We start from the raw sequence: 24,539 nt of genomic DNA, 5'->3' as shown, positions 1-24,539 counted from the left end.
CCATTTATTGTGATGCAAACAATAAATATCTTTGATTTAAAACAAGAAGTTTTCGTGTTGCTGATATCTTCTGGTGTTCTTGCAACAGAAGGTGACAAAAGTGTCACGAGAAGGGTGCGTTTTGTTACTATATACACACACACATATATATATATATATATATATAACACACACACACACACAATAAAGTTATTTGAAGAATGCAACTATAAAAGGAAATAGGAGGAAGTCTACAACCATTCTTGATAAAGTCGAATAGGACGAAACACGTTGGATTGAGACATTTGAGACCTACAAAAAGGTTTTACATGTAAATATTTTGACTCAGTTAGGCTTCGTTATACAGGAAGTCCTATGCGTTCCATTTGCGTTCTTGCAAAATATGCTGCATATGCATATTAGGGTAACACATACTCATCTGTTGGAGAATCATTGGCTGAAAAGAGTCCCTACCATCCGGAGAACTGCGACTGCAAGACTTTTCAATTCCTCTTAAGAAATCGCCCATATCCCCATCTCTTTCTGTAACACAAAAATGCTCCAAGTTTAATTGACGTTACAACCCTGGACTCACGGTGCCATAGCACACCACTACGCATCTGGAGTTGTGCCAACTCCGGCTGAAATTCTGTCTCTGCCTGTGCCTGGCATTCTGCAGATGCCCTCTCTGCCCGTTCCTGGCATTCTGCAGACGCCCTCTCTGCTCGTTCCTGGCATTCTGCAGACGCCCTCTCTGCCCGTTCCTGGCATTCTGCAGACGCCCTCTCTGCCTGTGCCTGGCATTCTGCAGACGCCCTCTCTGCCTGAGCCTGGCATTTTGCAGATGCTCTCTCTGCCTGTGCCTGGCATTCTGCAGACGCCCTCTCTGCCTGTTAATATAGAAAGAGGGATAATGGCGCCAAATCTAGTAGTGCTAACTGGTACAGATCGTCCAGACAGTCCGTATTACTGTATACAGAAATATAAATACAAAGTGTTCATCATGTCAGGCTGGTATAAACAGTATAAACCAATGTTCATAATTCCTGATCATATGCCGAAACACAGACAGAAGAAAGCAGAAAACAACGTTTCAGATGTATCCGTGACAATCAGTAGCAAGTGATAGGTGGCAACGTACCAAAAAGATATAAATAAACAGCTTATCTGTATCAGAGGTTCTTGGAAATGAGCTCCAGTCAGCTTCAAGAGGTCAGGAACAGACGTGTAGATATCTTATGTAGGTATATGGTAACTGGATCATCAGCCACAGCACAGTCACTGCTCACAAACTCCACTCATACGGTGTATTAAGAGAAGAAAAAGCCATATAGTGTAGTACTTATGTGCAATAATTTATTCAGCATGTATCGTAATAAAACACACTCACAATATATATAAGGTTTAAAAGCTTATCTGTTAATCCTGTGGACATAGGATACTGCTACACGATGTAGATCACTGGGATATATAAGAAGTAAACACCAATGGGCTCCACACAGAAGTTCTCAATGGGGTAACTTTTCAGGGATCAGGTAGACAGTACAGCCTTATGTGTACCAGGAATGATGTATGTAGAACAGCCTCAACGCGTGCCTGGCATTCTGCAGACGCCCTCTCTGCCTGTGCCTGGCATTCTGCAGACGCCCTCTCTGCCTGTGCCTGGCATTCTGCAGACGCCCTCTCTGCCTGTGCCTGGCATTCTGCAGACGCCCTCTCTGCCTGTGCCTGGCATTCTTGCACAATATGCTGCATATTCAGGGATGGTGTTCTGAATGTAATGTACAATGTTATGTTGTAGACAAGCATAGTGCTTAGCAATGAGGTTGAAAAGTTCCATTTTATCAGACCATAGGATCTTCCTCCACATGTCTCCCACATCTCTTTGCGCAGACTGTAGCTGGGATTTTGATGTGTGTTTGTTTCAACAAAGACTTTCTTCTTCCCTCCCATACAACCCAGAATTATCGACATTGGCCTCTTTTTGGCACTTAGTTTTCAAAGATGGCCTGTTCTAGGTAGATAGACAGTTATTCTATATCATCTCCATTTTTGATCTTAACTGTGCTTCGGTTTATATTCAATGCTTTGGAAATATTCTTGTAGTATTTTTGCTGATTGGTACCTCTCACGACCTTGTTGGGAAATGTTCTTTTGTCGTAATTTAGTAGTCCTTGCTTGGAAATGCACTAACTTCCTGGGGTCACAAAGGCCACAGAGACAGGTGTATTTATGCTGTAAGTATTTGGCACACTTTTGTTGCACATTAGTAGATGCCAATAAACAATGTGACTTTTGAGGAAAGTTGATTACTTCAGAGGAAATCTAGTATGGATATAGCAAGGAGGTAAATACTAATGTAATCACTTTTTTTTGTTCATAATTAAATGGACAAATGGTTAGCTTACAATTTTTTTGTTGGCACATTATCGAGTACTGTCACGGAGTCTGAGTTTGGAATAGACCTCGAAGCCCCGCTCTAGGTAGACTTACCCCCAGAGAGGTGCAGACACAGGATACCAACTGAGAAGTGGTGAATTGCAGAGAACTGATGCACTGAGATCCCTGGAAAGCGAATAGCTTGAGGACGGGACCGATGATGAGGCACGAGGTTCTTGCAATAATACCACAGGTCTTGATCGTGTAACAGGTAACACAGGATACCGATGTGCAGACGGGAGCCAGAGAGAACAGCGTCCTAACAGGTAAGGATACCTGAAGATCTAGCAACTTAGTAGATAAGCAGGTGCTCTAAATAGACAGAGCTGACAGGCAATTAGCCAATCAAGAGAATGCAGGAAGTTTTGAAAAGACCAGGTGTGCGCATGCTCAGCTCAGACCAGCAAGTGAATGCAGGGAGTGAGCACCAAGGGAAACAGGTAAGAACAGTCACCAAAATGCAGGGTAGCTGGTGCAGTGTGTGACAAGTACTTTGTGTTGATTAATGAGAATATATCTCGAATACATCCAGCATGGTCCAAACGTTGTAACACAGTAAACCCCAGCACAGGGATTACAGGCCACATTCCTAAAGCAATTTTTAAGAGGATACATCATTTATTTACAGTCTTATCTTTATTCTAATTGTTACTTGGACCTCGGCCATGACAGTGAAGTATTCCTTGCTTTGGCATATGAAACATTATTCATCTAAGCCATATGGGAAACATACTTGGCCATGAAACCGACCTTATGTTTAGTTTACACAGTGAATTCACTAGAAATGGTGTGTCTCCTCAAACCTCCATGCCTATATGGTGAGATATACATAGACAATTTTTGAAATAATATAGATTCAATAAAGGCCATATAATAAAATCCATATTTGGGAACATTTCATTGTGCACAAATGTGCCTATTTTAGCACTATGTGCATCGTAATGTACATGCCCATATTTCACTCTTTGAAAGTTCTCTCTTGTTTTGCATGACCATTTTGCAGACTGTACATCATTCCCTTAATTAATGACAGAATTTGTTTTGTTCTTCCTAAAATACAGCTTGTTTGAGTGACATGTTTGTCTCAAATTACATCAGGACTGTGTTTATTACATTTGTTTTTGTGCACATAAAAACTTGCTTTCCCTAGAAAAATGGGTCCCAGTGCAAGTATTGGCTGATAATTAATCAGGACTTGTAAAAAGGTCAAAAATATTCGGCTAACATTACATTGCCCAGAGTGCTTAAATAGCCCCATAATTTTACAAGCCGGAATCTGCTCTAGATATCTGTGGAATTTACAGCTTCATAAATTAATTTTATAGTATAAGAGCAGTTCAGGTGTCTTCTAGACAGCCAGAGTGGTCTATTGTGAGAGAAGTCACTTCCCTGCACACTACAAACGTTATCTTTTCTGCAGCGACAATACAATCTGCAGTCCAGCACAGAGAACTTTATTCATGCACACTAGTCCCTGCCTCACTCTAATCACACACACACACACACACACACACACAGAGACCGGAAAGAAACTAGAGCATAAGGAGGAAATCCACATGAACACAGAGAAATTCCCGATGCTAGGTAATGTGCCACTATGGGATTCTTTACATATGTAACTGGAAATGGGAATTTTGCAAGTTGCCTTTAAAAAGTTTGAAAAGACTATTTCTGCAACTATATATAAAAGCATACTTGCCAACTCTCCCGGAATGTCTGGGAGACTCCCGAATTTCGGGTAGATTTCCTGTACTCCCGGGAGAGTATGGCAGTCTCCCGCATCTGCTCACTTCCTAGTGAAGTGGGCAGAAGTAGATCCAAAATGCCGCAATTCTCAGGGAATCAGGGTATTTGGCCCTGACCCCGCTGTAAAATGACACGTTTACGTCATTACATCGCGGGGTGGGGCCAAAATGGTGTGATTTGCATATCCCTGCTCCCTAATCGCCCACCTCCCCCAGGCAGCTCCTGGACGCCGACTTTAGAAAGTTGGCAAGTATGATATAAAGGCTGGCGCAGAGTCAACAATCTTAACTTGTGCTGTTGAAGATACAGATACTGGTAGAACGCTTTCCATCAGCAGCAAAGTACATAAAATAAATCAGCCACAACATACAAGCATTAAAACTAATAATCAGTGATTATTTTTCTCAAAAAAGAAATAAAAAAACATTAAAAAAAAATGCAGATAGGTGTATTAGTACACATACATTTCCTTTAATTGTGTTTAGTTAAGGGAAATGAATATGGTAGACATACTTTTATAGGGCTATCAAAGGAATCATGTCAGGACACCAGACGATGTTGTACCCTCCCATGTTATATTGTCACAGACCGGGGGCAACAAAACTAAACAACTCTGCATGATGTCTTGTGGCCACCCACAGGGTCTATAATAAGTAAATGTATTACTACGAAGTATAGAAATATAATAAAGGTTATTTGGGAACTGAAAAAATTAGCTTGGGTGTAATTAATTTCTTTATTGTGCAAATGCACCCAATTGTTTGCCTTGCCAGGGCTCTTCCTTTCATTTGGCAATATGAGAACAGTCTCAGACAGCACCATCCAAGGGGCATCAGAGATGGGGTTCTCACCTGATCCAGTGTCCTCCCAACATTTTTCTCCCCACTTTCCACAACACTATGAACACTGACTGCTCTGCAATAATTGCAGAAGGAATTCAGGGTGCTAAGAATCTCCTGCAAGCACTAAGGCATTGTGACGGACAGTGTGAGAGGAGAAGGGACAAGAGATGGAGTATTCCTCCTCACTTACCTCTGCTCCTGTTGCTGTGTTTGCAGGGGCGCGGGTACAAAGGACCAGGGTTTGTGCCTGTCAGTGTTTCCACTTTTTTGAATTTATCTTTTAACTGCAATAACAAAAAAATAACATGGCTGTCGCTGCCCGGCAGAAATAACTGGTCTTTGCACATAGTATAAAAACAGCTTTGGATCAGCAATGAAAAAAATGTTTCACATTTGAATGAAAATTGAAGAATGACTGCTGATCCTTTTCTGGGTCTGTTTTTTGAGAAGCAATAATTGGAATTATAACCTCATATGGGAAGTTAGCACTAAGCTCTTATTTGTAGGGGAGGGGGAAGGGGTACCCCACCCTAAGGGTAGGGGTACAAATAAGAGCTTGCTCCTTCAAACCAGAGGTGCTGCTATTCTGCCCTTGAACATTCCACCTCGTCTCCAGGATTTAACCTCCTTCCATGATTACTGCCTGCACCTGTTGTACTGCTTTATATACCTGCCACAGTCAGTGTTTCTTGCAGTTTATTGTTTGTCTGCTATTCTTGTGAATTACCTGCTCGTTTGTTACTTTGGATTGACCTCTGCCTGTGACCTGACCATCCCTGACTGCTGCCTGGATTAACCCTTGTGCATGTGACCCCCACTACACATATTGCTGCCCACACTGACCCTTTGCCCTTCGTCAGTGATTTAACTTCCCAGCCTCAGGTTCGTGGTGTCTGCTCTCTGCGCCATTGGACTTAACTGTGTTCAGCCAGTTATCCTTGATACCATTTCTTAGCGTTAGGTTTGTGGTGTCCGCTGTCTGCTCCCTGGGACTTATCTGTGCTCACTGTGTTCCACCATCCAGATTTGCACCTTCATTTGGCCTCTGCTTGTTCTGTGTTGCTCTCCAGCACCATCTCTACACTGGTCACTACTAGCATTACACCCAACCTTGAATCTGTGTTGCTATAGACTGTATCATTAATCACTCCCTGTATCCCTGGTTGACCTGCTACCTTGTACTGTGGTGAACCCTTCATATCCTGGACCTGTTGTAGTTATGGACTAACTATCATTGCTTCAACTGAGCTGCTGTTTACAGGTTCCCAGCACCTATTGGCTTCCTTGCATTAATAAACACACTTTATTTTATTTAAACACTTCTGTCTCACCCTGAGTTCATACTAGGAAACATAACAATGAGAAAGAATGCCTTATATGTGTTAGTTTTATGTGTTACAATGCACTTTCCCATATAAAGTGCACCTGAAAGTATAGACAGAGCCTTGGTTTATACTATCTTTAGGGTGGATTCTTTTGGAAGAGAAAAAAATGCTACAGCTCCACGATAAATGCACATTATCTACCCTTTTAGGGGGGTATTCAATTGTTCCTCCGGGCGCCGCCGGAACGAGCGCGTTAAAACTATTACCGTATTAACGGTTTTTACGCGCAAGTTTCCCGTATAAACGGTAATAGTTTTAACGCGCTCGTTCCGGCGGCGCCCGGAGGAACAATTGAATACCCCCCTAAGTGTCATTTAAATAATAACTTTCCTTAAAATGAAAACTCATTATCCAACAAAAGCATGATTAAGTTGATACACCTTAACACTGTGGTGTGGATGTCTCCATCTGGAACTACAGGTGTCCATCTGGCTAAACGCTGGAGAACCATGGATTACGTAGTTGTAGAAGATAAAGCTCAATTTCTGCCATCAGATTGCAACACATGCACCACGTAGAATATGTCCAATATTTTTTTTCGCACAGTCTGCAGCTATTTTTCACATGGGAGCCAGAATCCTTACATTACATAAGTGCAGTGGAGCATAAAAGCCAAGTAACAACAAGTTAATAGCACTGAAATATCTATGAAATGTAAGATTAAGAGAAACAGTTGACAATTTATGTATTTTTTAATAGTTTATGTATAAGGCAATCATATTACACAGCACTGTACAGAGAACATTAATCAGTCCTTGCCCCATTGTTGGAGCTTATGGTCTAATTCCCTCTCCTCCTTCCCGCTCACACACATATACTAGGAACCATTGTAGTCAGAAGCCAATTACCTTACCAGTATGGACTGGGAGAACATATAAACTTAACATTTGCAATCAAACTCATGACCCCAGCGCTGTGAGACAACAATGCAAACCACTGCACCATAGTGCTGCCCAGGGGCACTATCCAAGATCTGAAGAATACTTGTCATTAAAAAGATAAGTGAAAAGAAAGAAGGAGAAGCTCCTGCGTTAATTGCACGGACAGTATAAAAATGGAGGGAATTTAAGAACTGGTATACACTCACCCCCGCAATGCATTCCAGTTTGCACAAACTGTGCCTAATCATCCTTCTCACACACAGGATGGGCCATCTGGAAATGCACATGGTGAGAACAGTAAAATAACTTCAAAGTCCAGCCTATTACTTTAGGATAACCCCAATTATTCTCACAAATTCTACTTGTTGCAGCCTCATTTTTGTCTTAAAATGAGCTTTTCTGTATGACGTACTCTCTGCCAATCAGACAACTGGGGGGGGGGAGGGGGGGGTGTAATAACATGTGCATCTGATTCCTCCATTGCATAACATACAAGAGGAATACATACACGAGGAGACCATTGTGGCATCCTACTGGATCCAAGCTGGCAACCACTGGTTAAGTTGAAAGTTGAGACAAGCGGAACTAAATAAACCTTATTGGACATTTCATGTAAATTTTGTACATGCATTTTGCTTTGGGAGCTTAAATCTGCTCTGCTGCTTATGTACTGCACACTAAAGGGTCCTATTGAAATCCCACAACCAGATATATTACCATTTAGGGCTGAAATGAGTGGTCAAAGTAGAAATTTAGAAGTGGCGCTTACGGAAATTTAGAAATAGTTGTATGGAAAATGTAAGTGAATGGAATGTCATAGTTGTACAATCAAGGTAGTAGGATAAATGGCATACCACCCACGTTTATTCACTGGTTGAAACTGTCACAAACATTGGCACCACCTCCAAGGTTCAGCTATCATGTAAGTAACAGTCCTATTTTGACATCAAAAATCCTTAAAGGGGTTGTATACTTTTGGACAGGCGTCTATCTTTATGTCCCTACTTGATTGTAGAAAATAGGGCACAGCCCAACACCACTGACTAAAGCTAAGTGGTGGACCCTGCCATTTATCTGAACGCATCCAAAACACACAGCATACGACTACATATATCCAAACCAATGCAATACAGCAATATGTTCTGTTGTTCTATATTGAATCAGAATGAGTGCACTGAGTCCTTCAGTGCTGTGAGCTGTAGCATTCAGATAAATGGTAACTAATGAGCCACTGCCAGTGATTGTGGTATAAGCCGTCTTCTTCCCGTACAGCAGAGTTTTAGAATGAAGGGTTGAACTATGAACATGAGCCTATTTGCAGCCTAAGCTATGTTACAACACAAAGCTAATATCAGAGGTTGAGTTTTGTCAGATAAAGCATGCACTTCACAAATATGGACTACTAACTTTATTGTGAAAACAATATGTTCATGCCTTACAAATCAAACCGAAGATAGATAGTTGAACAGTTAATTATCCTAAAACAGTTGACAACAAATCTAGCTACTAAAGTGACCCAAAGTGCAGTGCTTTATAGAACATATACAACAATAAATAGTAAAAACTGACCACTTTGTTCAGGTTTTGGCAAAGTAGTAGGTTGGAGCTCAGAATTAATACAAACATCAAATTACAAAAACACCCACCCTGAATAAACAAAAACAGGAATCTCAAAGCAAAACGAAACTTCAAAGGTACAGAAGAGTAAAATACCGACATTTAGCACTGAAAACTGAATTAAATGAAATAAAGCATTGATTATAAAATAATTTTGTTTTCTTGACAGGGCTGTAATGTAAATTACATTTTGTGGTTATGTAGATACTTGTTCTTTAAGGTACACATTTCAACTAAAAAGATATCTTCTTAGTAAACAATTCATAAAGAAACTGGATTCAATAAGCAGATTTATTGGCTGTCCCATTTTGTAAGTCATTTGTTTACTCAGTTGTTTGTTAATTCCCGGTGATGTAATTGTATGAAATACAATTACATTGTAACATGGTTTTGTCCAGGAGAAAAGTTACTCCTTTTTTTCCCCTTACTTTCCTTAATGAATCAGGCCTACTATGTCTAGGTAATGGCCTCAATTACCGTTCATTCATGTTACACAACAGGGCTTATTTAAAATAGACATATGCTGTATCATGGCACAGAGTGGGGGTGGCCAGCGGGCACAAAACCAGAGAGAGAAGATGGAAGGGCCAGCCCGGTGGCAGAGCGTAAAGTGGTACAGGAAGAGTGGCTGTTGGTATATGCTGCTGCCCAAACGTGAATCATGTTATATAATCCAAGCCGACCCATTCACAAGTCATTCACACAGCAGCTTGGGCAACCATTAATCTTCATAACATCAAGTGATATTTTAGTTTTATCACCTATTACTGGTCCCTCTTATCAACTGAAACTGGTGGCTACTCCACATAGCGTAGCTTCCTCTCCTAGACTAAAACAGAAGCCTATATTATGAATGAACAGAGACCATATCTGAAAATCTGCATTTCCACATGAGAAAATAAAAATAATTAAAGCAAATGTAAAAACATTCTTTTGTGTTTTATCAAATGTAAAAATAAAAAGTAACCAGATTTGTTTTTAAAGTGCCAGTAAGATTAATAACGGCTGCACATCTGTTTTGTTTGAAACTGGATCAGACCATTAAAAGGAAGATCTTTCTAACTGTATATATAAAATTTACAGGGTCTGAATAATTCTTTATAGAAAAGTTAAATTAATAGACATGAATATTGTGAAGTAATGACATTTACAGTCATTTTCTTTTCCCACCCGCCAGTGACTTTCATCTATTGGCTTGTACGTCACCCTGCAACTATTAATAGATGTATTGCTTTTCCTTTCTAGCATCATTTTGTGGGCTTTTCAGCCATGTATTGATATCATCAGGCAGAGTTGATTGATACTACACAGCTCTCCTGGGCTCTCTGCATTGAAGGCGACTGTATGCAGAGACAACCAGGGTAAGTAACCACTTTCTCTGATGATAGAGACAAACTTGCCAACTTCAAGAATATCCCCTCCGGGAGATCCTGGAGACGAGGTCAAGTGGCAACTGCAGGAGGCGTGGGATCGCCATTCCTGTCAATTTGGCCACAAAATCATGCTTCAGGGGTGGAGCCAAAATGATGTGATTTGCTTCAAATTGCGTCATCGAGCTCCCATTCCCATCGAGCTCATTAGGCGGATCCGGGTGAAAGATCTGCTCTCCCGTGTTTTTGGAGAACTACCTGAAAAGTCAGAGTCTCCAGGACATTTCTGGAGAGTAGACAAGTGTGAATATAGATGCATAGTTAAATAAGCACAAATACAATGTGCACTATGTAACGATATGTAACACTGAGTTATTACATACAAGCTCAGCTATGCTCAAGAGTGGAGAGGAGGTGACGGAGGATTTTGGTGCATGGAGGAGAGGAGAAACACAATACGCTGCATGGTAATGGTTAAGCTCACTCCCATGTGTGTGTGTCCCAATTCCTCCTCCACACATGCCCTCAGCGGGCACTGCCAGAGAGGGGAGAATATGAAATTATTTGACTAAATACACAGATCCCAACTTGTTTAGTAGAAATCGTATGAAGTCGTGTACAAGAAAATACATAAAAATCATGGAAATGTGTAAAAAGCCTTAAAACTTAGTTGGACCATACCATGCAGGAGAAGAAGGCTGGGCAAGATAGAGATCATGTAACAGATATTTGAATTACATACAGAGTAATCTCTAAGCCCATACATAAAGGTGTTGGGTACGAGTGAGCAATGACCACCATGCCGACAACTGTGATTCCTACATAAAAAAGCAGAAGGGAGAAGAAGACAAATTAAATACAAGCAGACTGACCTGAAAAACGATGAGGGAGATGCCCGAGGCCAGCGCAGGGCGACAGGCGGCGATTCCGACAGGAGACCTGTCCAGCACTGCAGTGCGACGTGGGCGCGACTTCAATGGTAATTTAAAGCGGCAATGTCCGGACCCAGCAGGCTAAGTGTTAAGCCAGTTATCCTGCGGGGACCGGACATTGCCGCTTTAAATTACGATTGAAGTAAGTCGCGACCACGTCACACTGCAGTGCTGGACAGGTCTCCAGTCGGAATCCGATTACCACCGACATAAAGCTGCTCTGGATAAAATGGTTGCCTCAGATACTAGTAAGACATTTACAAAGGTGCACACATTAATAGACTCTGGACCAGGTTGCCTGTACATATATGCATTTTGAAACATTAAATAACACATGACATTATACTTTCATTTTTTATGAAAAACAAAATCTGTTTGATAATTTGATATTATATTAATGATGTGTAAGAACAATTGTGTGCACATATGTTTTCTTGCAACATCAGCTCAATACTATTCTTGTAGCACTGCACAATTCTACAGTCCGCTTACCTGCCGTTGGCATGCAATTTGGAGAGCTTGGGGTTAAATTTAAGTTGTGACTCTACGTGAGAACTTTCAAGTAGAAGTAAATAAAAATGCGGATGGTGGGGCGAGGGCCGCCATTAGCGTTTCAGCTGTGTTATGACAGCCATCCACCAACAGTAGGTCACCAACAACATGACGATGGACTCATCCATATGTACTAGCATTTAATGCCAACAATAACATTGCCATTTTATTCAACTTCATGTCAAAACACTACAATAAGTGACTCTGAATCAGGGTTAATTAAAAGTATGTTTGAAAAGCAGTACGATTCCCAGATGTTTGGTTTACAAATAAAATATACAGTTATAAACACAATCTTCAACTTGAAACATCAAAAGATTTCTCTTGTTAACCCTACGTTTTTGGCCACATTGGGTTCAGTATTGTGACACACAAATGTCTTGCAGCATCGGTTGGAAATCCCAGCTGTAAGATTTAGCATTGGGTGTTGTCCCCGCCATAGGTGCTAGCCCAGGTACCTTATAAAGATGAACAAATATTTCAATGTTATAAATTTTCTAAATGGAAAGCCAAACTTTGCAGGCAATAAAAATGTTGCAAATGTATGCAACTATGTCAGCTTTTATTTTGAGACTGAGCAACTTAATATTAGTGTGATCATCATAAAAAAAATGGACTAATTAAGTAGAAATGTGATGAGGTGGAATGTTAAGTGTTATATCAGCATATTTATGAACAGGTAAGCTGTTTTCACACACTAAACAGATGGCAAGGACTGGCTGTATTCTTTACAGCACAATGTCACAATTCTACTGTTCATTTAAGCGCATACGATGGTGTGACAACTACAATAAAAGCATTGCTAAGATATACAATTAGCCTGACTGCCCCAATAATTAGCAAGAAAATTGTCTATATTTTCACACACATTGGTGCGCGGTATATCAGTTAGTACTGATTATGGCTCTAACTATATTTCAGACATTGTTAATGTCATTTTGTGAGAATAAGATTATATGATAATGATTATATGAGAAGGTGAAGAGCAGTCAAAAGGCAACAGAGATTTCACTACACACTATATCACAGCGAGTGGACAGGCTCTGCTCCTAGTGTAATTACAACACTGTACAGTACACGTAATCTCCTACTTGTATAGTCAAAAGACACACACACCCCTTTATAATATGCTGACACATTGAAATCTATGGAACGGATTTTGTGTGAGGACACAAAAGTACATTCGGTGCAGTAGAAAAAAATATAATAAGTTACTATGCATAAAAAAGGATACTAGCAATGCAAAGACACCATTCTAAAAACTCGCTCACACTATAGTTTACCAATGTGCCCCCCCCTTCCTCTCCCATGTGTAACAAATGTCGCAGAAATTATTTATCAGGATGAAATTGGAGCTTACACGTGGGCGAATCACAAAGAGATAGGAACATGCCAGAAATGTTCAGTGCCTATTGCCAACTATTACAGCAAACTAAACAAAAAAAAAATGAATAAACTCTACAGGTGGATGTCAAATCCACATGAATGGCATTGTTAGAACAAGTTAATATCGTAACCTCAGGAACTGGGGTCAGAAAAGCTTGTAATGCCTGTATACAGCCAATAGCGGACCACACACCTGAGCAGTGTCAGTACACAGAATTGTATCTTACAAATGTGATTTACATGAAACATGATACCTCCAACCAAGGAGGGAATTTACAGAAGTGGGGCTGTGGTGGAAGTATCCCATAAAATAATGTTAGTTTACATGGGGCTTGGTCAATCTGTGGCTCTACAGTGGCACTGGAACTACAAGTCACAGCATGCACTACTAGTTCAAACCTGTTTTTCCAAGAAGAGACATACGTTGTCTAACTCTGCTCTGATTTTTTTAAGAATCCATCTTCACAGAAAACGGTGTTGTGAGTTTGGATAGAGTTAGACTATGTACTACAAACAATTAGGAGACAACCTTTCCAAAAACAGACTCAAATTTGGATTGAGAATATAGTGAAAGGAGCACTATAGGACTAGGAAATTGACATTGAGAAATACTAGCCGCATAAATAGTGCGTAAACTGTATTACTATAAATAAATTCTATGTATCAAAACATCAACTGACAAAAATGCAGACAGTGAATAACAGATATCAAAAAGATTTTTTTTTTTCTTCTCAGGTGTTTATAATACCAACATTGAGCATGTCACCATTATCCCCATGCTCAGCGTTACAATAGGAAGTACATACAGATTATGTATCCAGATTTTATCAAAAAGGTGAACTGGTCATTCACTTTGGAGTATATACCCAGATGTTATGACAGTGCTATATAAAAGAGATTTGAGACTGCGCAATTATTTGATACTGTGTGTCTGAAATATTGAGCTTTTATATTTTCCATATGATTACTATGTACAAATACATTAGGGGTCAATACGGAGAGCTTTCATGGGAACTTTTTACCCAAGGACCATACACAGGACACGTGGTCATCCCCTAAGGTTAGAGGAGAGGAAATTTCACAACCAGCAAAGGAAGGGGTTCTTTACAGTAAGGGCAGTCAAGATATGGAATTCATTGCCAGGGAAGGTTGTGATGGCAGATTCAATAGATATGTTTAAGAAAGGGTTAGACAAATTTTTAGCGGAAAGGTGTATCCAGGGATACGACCGTTAATTTAAAATAAAGGATAGTAGTGGATATAGGGTAAAAATTGGATTGCAATATTGAGTCTGGGGGGATTTTCAAAATTGAAACAGATTGGCGGTTGCTTACTCTGGATTAATTTCAAATATAAGTGCAGGATCGCAGGAGATCCAAAATAGGTTGAACTTGATGGACTGGTGTCTTTTTTCAACCTCATCAACTATGTTACTATGTTACTATGTATACTATTTAATACAAGATCCGCCTCCTCTTTTGGGAGTTCTGCAACATTGGGATAATCATGACATGCACCTGAGATTGTCACCTGTCAATTTCCTAGCCCTATGGTGCACCTTTCACTATATTCTTGATTTTGGCTTTAGGGATTGGCACCCCTAAGATAGGATGTGACACGGGACTGCCTTCATGAGTAATCAGATGTTGCAATTTACCCTTGAAGTATGAGCGCATGAGAGTTAATTCTTTGCTTTATATAACATGTGGATTGGCTTAATGTAATAACAATGTGACATAAAATAGTTCAATGCATTTCTATTTTCTTTTTTCAACAAAGACTTCAAAATTAAACTCCACCTCTATTATATACCTAGCAAAAAAAATCATTAGACCGCCTGGTAGCATGTGCAATGATGTCAATCGCACAAATGTTATGAATTAAAGTGTTCAAAAGGAAACAAAAAAAGAGATTAAAAGAATATATATATATGTTTACAGAAATTTACTGAACTTGGTATATAAGGACATCATATTCATTTAAATGTTTATGTAGCTTTAAAAAATGCTGTTAGCTTCTGGAATTGTATAACACACAATTTTTTTTATTCTTCAGTTATAAAAAAAAAACATCTCTAAAAAGGTGAAATCATTTAATGGACTAAACCATTATACACAAATATGAGTTTGTGTGATCATTTCCCAAGTTATTTCATTACAGTTTATAAGTAAACTGAAAGCAGCAATCCTACATAGGTTTTTTAAGAATGCTGAGCATTGCTTAAAAGTATTACTTTTTTTAGCTATCCTTTTACAAATCATTATCTCCTTTTCAATATCTGTCCAGATAAAAAACAAGTAAGGCTCTCGGCATGTAATGTGAAGGCAGATGGGGAAAGAAGAAGGGGAGGATTTTACAGTGATAATAGGACTCAGAGGGGCATTCCAAAGCCTTTGTGCTCACTACATCTTATGCCGTGTGACTGTGGCTGTATGGAAGTCACATTACACTATAGAAAGTCTGCAGAATTACAAATCATTAATAGCAGTTTTAGGAAACAAGATGCTTCTTATAGCTTGCAACAGTGATTGCTGCTTTAAACACAGGAGAGTGCAAAAACTTCAGTATTGTATTAAAATCATGGCTATCCCACCTGAGAAATATGAGAACAAAATGGCAGGATTATACAACATTTAGTATTTGGTTAGAAGACAAATTACAGCGTACCATAGCTTTCATTTTACTGACCCCAGTTAGCAAACACTCCCAGGATCAAGTACTGAAAAAAAGTCCAAAGTTTGTTAGCCTGTAGTGACCATAGTAAGTGTAATTCTAACCTTTCAGCGATAAAGGGGACACAGAACATATAAACAGCATTATTATATGTATACAGTCCTATGACTTATATCCTAACAATACACAAGTGATACTAATATATGGAAAAAAAACATTGCTTATAAATCAGTTTGATGTAATTAGGACAGTGTTCATTAGGAAAACTTGTGAGCACAGCCTACTGTACGCTTGTATATTACAAGTCACCCTGGATTCCTGATCTTTACAAAATCACTCAGCCTATGGCCTCATGTTCCAGAACTCCTCAGTGACTTCTAATATCCTTCTAATTTACAGTAGGGATACATTATTCCATATATAAATGGTTCAATAGAACTTCAAAATTCATTAGCTACACATTTTATATTAATACCTTTTCCTCTACTATAAGAAAGAATAAAGAAAATGGCCGTCCTATCGTCATGAAGACGGTCTCCAAACTCCTCGACAACTCAACAATCCCTTAGAATTTACAGAAGATGTATTATACCACATATGAAATTTCTTTTGTTACAGAATTATAGTCATATAATATCATAGTCCCATGTATTCAATATTATGTGCATAATCCTAGTGTTAATGAACATGCAATTATCATTATTATTACCACCTACAGCCGCCTGTGGCAGAACGTGCGTACAGCATATACTGCTAATCTTGTGTCAACTGCGTCCTTTAGACTACGAGCCGCAGGAAGCGGGGCTACAGCTGCCGGACTATTGATCTGTTCTGCATAAAACATTGCGGCTTCACAAATCAGGGATGCAAAACTATTACGTATTCTTTACAGGTGAAATAGTGAAATGCAGATACCTTATTAAATGGTTCAAAAAATAGCTGTAATCCTAGTATGGTAACCAATGTTTTTATTTCTTTCTTAATCTAAAGAAATGAACGTGCAGGCAACGTCTTCCCGTTAGATTTAGTTTTCTCATTGGCATTGTACAGTTCCAGTTATTTATATACCATATATGCACCTAGCAGAGGCAAGCAGGCTTATCGGATGATATTTGTGCACGTATACATAGATGTATTTGGCTTCCTTTGGGGGAATTTAGAAGTTGCTCAGAGAGCCATTCTTCTTACGCCGCATTCGCAGCAGAACTTTGCCCACTGAACCGGGTACTTGGTGCCACATTCGTGGCAGAACTTTGTCAGCTGTCCTGCCGCGTTATCTCCAGCTTTCGTCCGGCCTCCATTCACAGCTTCCGAGTGGTCCCCGGCATCGTATGCAATTTTGCCGTCAGGCCTAAAAGCAAAAACATTAAAATTTTCATTGTTATGTGAACCAATATTCACGAGAATCAGTTCACTGGGAACCAGTGGCATCACTGAAGCATATAGAGAATCGATATCACAAAATGGCAGCCTCCATTATGGAGTGGTGATGGTGCTTTTAACGGGTATGTCATTCCAACAAAAAATAAATAAAATCTAATTTGTATTTCTTAAAAATTCATCTAAAAATGACTAGCAGAAACATAAAGGGATATTTGTAAATGTGGATTTTCACTTAAAAATAAAAATAAAAAATAAAACTGGCACCTTCCAGTGTGGTTTCAACTACTAGAAAGATTCTGAATGTTTCTCTTCCACTGGTACAGAGTAGAGAATGACGACATAGATTAATTGTCCTACTGACCCATTCTTATCCGATATTTCATAATTTACAGACTGCTATCTTCCACCACTCATGTGAAACAGCAGTGCACAGTTAGAGCCAGCTAAGTATTTTATATAGGAGTACATATGTATCTGGCAAAGTGCTCCTTTGCCCTGCAGCTTTGTAACAGTTACCAGATGCATATGTACTCCTATACAAAATACTGTGTGCCAGACACAGCCTATGTACTTCTTCCAGTTCCCAATTACAATTAATAACAGTAACAAATTGTAAAACACTGCGCATCTGGCATGTGAATGTGTTCTCGCCTCATTTAGGGATTCCGAATTCAGTGGAAAAAATCAGATTACGTCTATAACTTCACATTCGTTAGATACACAGAAATAACAAAAGCGGTGAGAGCTATATCTGAAAAAAGTAAGAAGTGGAAATTTCCATTAATCTCTATAAGACTGAAATATTCTCGTTTTCATTTATAAGATACTAATAAAACTACAGAAATGCTTAAAAACTGCAGAAACTCATAACAATCCCAATTAGCCCTAATGTCATTGTTAATAAAAGATAAAATTAAAAGTCACTTTGCATTAGGGAAATAGTATGTTGACGCTTTCATTTTGTACAGTGTCTCACTGGTCTCTCTAAAAAGGAACAGCAGTAGTCCCCCAAAATCACAGGGTCCCAGCGTCCTTGGTAGCGATGCTCCATTGTCAGAATGTCTTGGTGAAAAACGTTCCCCCATGTATCACTTACACTACCCAGGTTGTCAGGGAAATAGTCTAGATGGGAATGTAAAAAGTGAATTTTAAGTAACATTCTACAGCCCATATTTGTCCAATAGTTCATTCACGATGGACACGTAGTTGTCTCTTTTCTAGTTTTCTGTTTTGCACATAAGTTAAATACTGACTGTTTTTTCATGTAGCACACAAATATGTGATAGCTTATTTGTACATTGGAATTTAAAGTTGATATTTGTGTTCTACATGAAAAAACAGGCATTTAACTTATGTGCAAAACAGAATACTAATTTGCACCCCTTGCATTGTAACATGGTTTTGTCCAGGAGACTGAAATAAGAACTTTCTCAAGTTAAGATCCTTAATGAATCAGACCCCAGGTTCTTATATGCAGAACCCAGCAAATTGTTCCCTTCAAAGATGAGCGATACACACATAAAAATAAAAAAGTGTCAACCAACAGCCCTTTCACAATGGATTTTGAAGTTCAGTTTTCGAACATGTCAGTTTCCACCTTAAATGACAGCAACATTGCTGAAACTGGGTAAGATCAACTAAGTTCCGTAAACCCAAAAGGTACAGCAGGGTATGCAAGCTGCGATGTGGGGCAGTAAAAGTTATGAGGTGGTGAAGCCAGATTTTGTTGCCACATAGGTTTAAGGAAGTGAATGGAATGTAGATTGGAGATTGCACTCTTCGATTTATGTGTATTTTTTAATTTAAAAACACTCCCTAATTTGAATTGTACATTCCCTGGCAGAGGCAGGGGTTGTGGGAATGTATATTCTGTTACAATGACATTTTAAGAGGAATAAAGCAAACAAAATCTTACTGTAAAACAAATGTGCACATTGTAAATAGGTTCAGCATTTCTATATAGCAAAACCTTGACTTCTAGGACAGTACAAGCATCCTGTGAGCAACAGGTCACACTGAAGAGATAAAACATAAGTTAGATATTACTAACAGAAAACAAACAAGACAGCTCTGCCATTTCACGTAAAAAAAAACAGGCCCCGTATCCAAAATATTACAAATGTATGCTGCAAAGCCAAATCCAATTAAAGGACAAGTAAACCCAAAATCCAAGTTGCCTTGTATGAGCTACTGGTAACATTTATTAATACATTAGTAAAGCTCAACACATGGTTCAATCACATGATTCATGTTCAACTTGGCTTTACTCAGGATTATTAGCTTTACCCTGTCACCTGTGTTTGTATATACTTTAGATTCATGTTGTGTCCTGGTTCTGTTTTTTTGTATATGTAATGTAAGGCGCTACGGACCCTTTGTGGCGCCTTATAAGTCAAAGATAATAATAATAATAATAATAATAATAATAATAATAAAACAAATGGTCTGGTATTCATTATTAACATTAAGGGGGGGAATTCAATTCTCCACAATGAGTGGCCAGACATCAATGTGATGTTCGGCTGCGCTCATTTCCGAGCACAACATTAACTGAACATCACAGATTTTAATGTGCACCTCTATGGGCTGCAAAGAAAAATCTGTAATGTTACATCACAACCACACTGGAGGCCCCCCATGACACATTCCAGTGTGAAGAAATCATGCTGTATAGGCAATGCAAGGCCAGCAAATTCACCCAGTGTTACAAAACTATTTGGTGTGTGCTACATCTATATATGACAGATCTGAAGTACTTACACCACAGGTTGAGAAGCTAGGCACTATTCTATATCTAACTGTTGGTTAGATAGACTATCTAGCAGAGTGAATGTAGCAAGTATTTTATTGATCAGATTGCTGACTTTTGGGGCGAGGATACCAATAGCGAGTCACACACCTGTATCATCGGAGATGAAACGATCAGCAAAAACAGATTTTCACACTAGTTAGTTCAAACTACTGACACCATGTCTATATAAATTCATTTCTAAGGTACATTTGAGTAGGATGAGAGCACTTTTATGTTATCAGTTTTCATCTCCTGTGTCTCTATATATGTCTCTAGTATTGAGGTGTGCAGAGGTATAACAACGTATAACCAATAGGTTATCACTCAAGTGATAAGGTTAAGGTTAGTGAGGATGGGGCTGCGTGTAACAGAGGCAGTACCATGATGTGGGAAGGAGAATGGAGACAAGTGGGAAGGCTGAGACTGAGAGTTAAAATCATGTATTACATGCAGGGTCTCCCAACAGCATAGCGTACCGATATGAGGCTTCCATCTAACTCAGTGATGGGCAAACGTTTTCAGGAGCGGGCCAAATAAAAAAGAAAAACTTTAGGTGGGCCAATATAATTTATTAAAAAACTCAAATATCGAAATATATAATACAAATGTTTTGAATGGGACGGGAGGGTGTTATATAGCAGTGTTACCTCTATAAGTGCAGCGATCGTACAGACACAGCACTTATTTCAGCAGGTTATTGCAGATCCGTCTTTCTGGTGAGCCACTAACTGACAACGCAGCAGCCAATCGAAATCCGTCTTAGTATATGGCCCAGCCCATCTCTTCTCACATGACTTTCAGCCATTAGGGGACGGGCATGTGTTTGAGTGATTGACATACGAAGTGTCCTTTTAGGAAGGAGGATGTAATGGAGGAAATAGCTGGGAAGGCATAAAAATGAAGGTTCTGACACACAGGGTCGGCCCTAATAATTTGATGCATATTTTAATGAAATTTTTTAAAATATTGGCGGGCCGGAGAGAACCTCAAAGTGGGCCGGATCTGGCCCGCGGGCCGTGGTTTGCCCATCACTGGTCTAATTGATGGGTGAATACTGTAGTGGCAAGCGCACCTCTGTGTGAAACAACCTTAAAACATTCAACAGACTACAAACTGTTGGCATCAAAACCAATCTTTAATTTGAATTCTTCAGAAATTGCTTTGAGGAGAATTCAAAAGAGGACTGAGTTGTTTTTAGGAGTTCACTCATTTATTTAGTGCTTTATATATTTCCTCAGAAAATACTGCAAGTTGGAGCCCCACGGATGTCTTAATTACGTCATGAGAGTAAGGGGATATGTTTTAATCTTTTATTCACTTATTAATGCACTGTCCAATATCAAATGCACTTGGGTGATTCAAAAGACATATTTAAAGTTGTGGGAAACATTAAAATGTTGTGCCCAGCAACCTGAAACCTTGTTTTTTGTATTTAGATGCAATATCAGGCACACGAATGCGGCTAGCAAAGTTTTGACAAGGAACACCCGTGTCCATCCAGTAGCTGCATGAGATGCAGGAAAGTCTTACACCCTTACAGTCAATACCATCTTGACACAATCAGCCATACACGTGCACGTGAAAGCTAATGGAATTGTGCTGAAATAGCACTTTAAAAAAAAAATTGGTTCCACTACAACATTAATATATATAGTGGGAAATTAGTCTAAATGTTGATTTATCACTTATGCAAAAAAAACATCAAATAGAATGAATTGTAATAAACAGTAATAAAAATACTAAATATAATCATAATGGTGGATGTTGCCACAAACATGAGGTCAAAAGGGTGGAATAAACCAACTTTTAACAAATCCACCCAGTAATAATATTGTGTAATTGCATTAACTGGATATACCACAAAAATACTGATGAGGAGCAAACACCACTTCGCAAATTTACATGCTGAGAAATTATCTAACGAGACGAGCCTTTCTTAGGAAATATCCACCTATTCTTGTTTCATGACATAGCGTGTGTAGGATTCCCTCCTCTGCGATCGCTGTTATGTAACCAAAAGTACGTCTGTTGGCCATTACACTGGCATGTTTATTTAAAGTACAAGGAGAAGTTATGCTAAACGTATCCAGACTGTATAATTTGCTTCTTTCAGGCCTCCCGCTTACACATTTATTGCTTGTAGCAGCTACACTGGAAACAAAAGAGTGCCAGGTAAATATTCTTGATTTGCTCACTAAAGGCTCTCTAGTTACTGTAGATACTAAACTAGCTTGAGGTGGTTGTGAAGAGCTTCACACTTCACCATCATTTATTTATTTATCTAGCGCCACTAACTCCATAGCGCTGTACAGAGAATGCACTCACATCAGTCCCTGCCCCAATAGAGCTTACAGTCTAAATTCCCTAATATACACACACACTGACAGATTAGGATCAATTTTGATAGCAGCCAATTAACCTACTAGTATGTTTTTGGATTGTGGGAGGAAACCCACAAAAAATTCAGGGAGAACATTTAAACTCCACACAGATAAGGCCAAGATTGGGAATTGAACTCATGACACCAATGCTGTGAGGCAGAAGTGCTAACCAGTTAGCCACCGTGCTGCTCAGGCTTGAGGACAGAAGACCTACATTAAAACCTTTCTTGTATATCATTTTTGGTAACTATGGTGTTATATATTAGCCTTTTCTTAACACATTTGGTATATTGGTTATTACAGATTTTAAAGTATACCCTTCCTGCCTCTTCTGTGATTTCAACTATGGCCTCTATACACAAGCAGATTCCATGCTTATCATCACTGGTTCTGGGATCTTCTGCATTTTAATTTTTCTGAATTCAGATGATCTTCTCCTGTATACCGTTCTGTGGCAATTTGGCAACTGGCTATTATTTAAACACCTCCGTTCCATTTCCTGGGCAACAGGATACTTTACTTAAGTACATACACCTTTTTCTTCTTGTTTTATGGATCCAAACATTGGCTTCTCTTTCCGATTTTGTTTGTGATCACTGCGTCTCTGACTTTTGGCTTGTAGCTCTATGGTCTTTTCATTGGGTATCTTGCTCTCTGGTAGTTAGCGGCCTCTTAGTAGGGTTCCTTTGGAGACCATGTCCTGTGGTCATAGTGTAAGTCCGACTTCACTTGCAAGGTTCCATGGTGTGGACATTAATTGTTTTTTCATACTTTATATGAATTCCTATTTTTGTATAATTAAGGCATTACTTAGGGATCTAGAATATTAATTTGAAATATTTATTAAACTTGAGCTTAATGTAATTGGTCCACAATGTTTTTTCACAGTGGCTAAGTGGTTAGCATTCTTCTGCCTCACAGCGCTGGGGTCACGAGTTCAATTCCTGACCATGGCCTTATCTGTGTGGAGTTTGTATGTTCTCCCTGTGTTTGCGTGGGTTTCCTCCGGATGCTCCGATTTCCTCCCACACCCCAAAAACATACTAGTAGGTTAATTGGCTGCTATCAAAATTGACCCTAGTCTCTCTCTGTCTGTCTATGTTAAGGAATTTAGACTGTAAGCTCCAATGGGGCAGGGACTGATGTGAATGTGTTCTCTATAGAGCGCTGTGGAATCAGTGGTGCTATATAAATAAATGGTGATGATGAATATATATGGGGCTCAAGCACCAATATATTCTCTGATTGTGATCTTAAAAGCTTAATTTCAGTGAGGCTTTATGGTCTTTACAACTAAGTTTTCTGATGTTTTTAGTAATTAAATGGCCACAATCTATTGACCAAATGACCTTATTCCTGGAACCTCACCTCTACCTTCATGTGGTAGGGGGTGAATCAACAATCTGCTGCATATTTATTATTAACCACATGTTCAACGTGATCCATTTAAATCCTTATCGCAAAGATTGAAATATCATGTCTATTTATTAAATATCTTCACTAGGAACAGCAGTCACGGAAAACTGCTGTTCCTGGGATGACCTGTCTGCTATGTCCTCTATGGTCACCATCGCAAAGTGGCCACCTTTGTGGTAGTGACCGGAGCGGAGCTAACATGTAAGTTGTGGTGAGGGATCCAAAGATCCCTTTACCGCAATGGTCTCCCCATAGGCTTCAGCTGGCGTTAGCATCGTGCACAAGTTCCAAAAATCTTTGACTTTCGGAACTTGTTAAATTGTGCAAAGTAACAGTCCCCATAGACATCTATGGGGGCTGCTCTGGAGTTCGAAAAAAAAAAAATGCAAGCTTTTAACAATAATGCTAAAATAAAGATGAACTCTTGAAGAATGGCACTATCTGCTTGAAGGTGCAGACTTCCCTATAACAGTCTACACAGACCTAATATCATCAATCAGCATGGAGGCTTAACCCCCAACAAGCACGTTGATCACTGTTTTTCTCCAGCTTCGAGTTCATTCTAACACAGCTCTAAGAACATCCCTTGATCCTTGTGGCTGACATATACTATCTGTAGATTAGCCTATATACAAATTGTCATTAACACCCCTTTGGGTAAAAAAAAAAAAAAGTTAATTTCTCAAGAACTCCAGCAAAACGTCCTTCAGTGGGCCCTGATAGCAGCACTGTATACACTGGAGGTTTTTCAGCAAACTATCGGGCC

General features: G+C 39.3%; 1 protein-coding gene across 2 annotated transcripts in view; it reads right to left on the bottom strand.

Annotated features, from left to right (window-relative positions):
- Positions 1–15,204: 15,204 nt before the first annotated feature.
- ZC2HC1A (zinc finger C2HC-type containing 1A) overlaps positions 15,205–24,539 on the bottom strand; it is a 49,652-nt gene continuing 40,317 nt past the window's right edge. For both annotated transcript variants that reach the window (XM_075213689.1, XM_075213690.1), the window contains one exon: positions 15,205–17,153. In XM_075213689.1, coding sequence (XP_075069790.1) covers positions 16,970–17,153 — 184 coding nt within the window. In that variant the 3' untranslated portion in view covers positions 15,205–16,969. The remainder of the gene's footprint in view (positions 17,154–24,539) is intronic.

Source organism: Mixophyes fleayi, chromosome 5 (genome assembly GCF_038048845.1).
Source record: "Mixophyes fleayi isolate aMixFle1 chromosome 5, aMixFle1.hap1, whole genome shotgun sequence".
NCBI lineage: Eukaryota > Metazoa > Chordata > Amphibia > Anura > Limnodynastidae > Mixophyes > Mixophyes fleayi.
The sequence above is the reverse complement of the archived record's forward strand: the minus strand, read 5'-3'. Positions and strand labels throughout refer to the sequence as shown.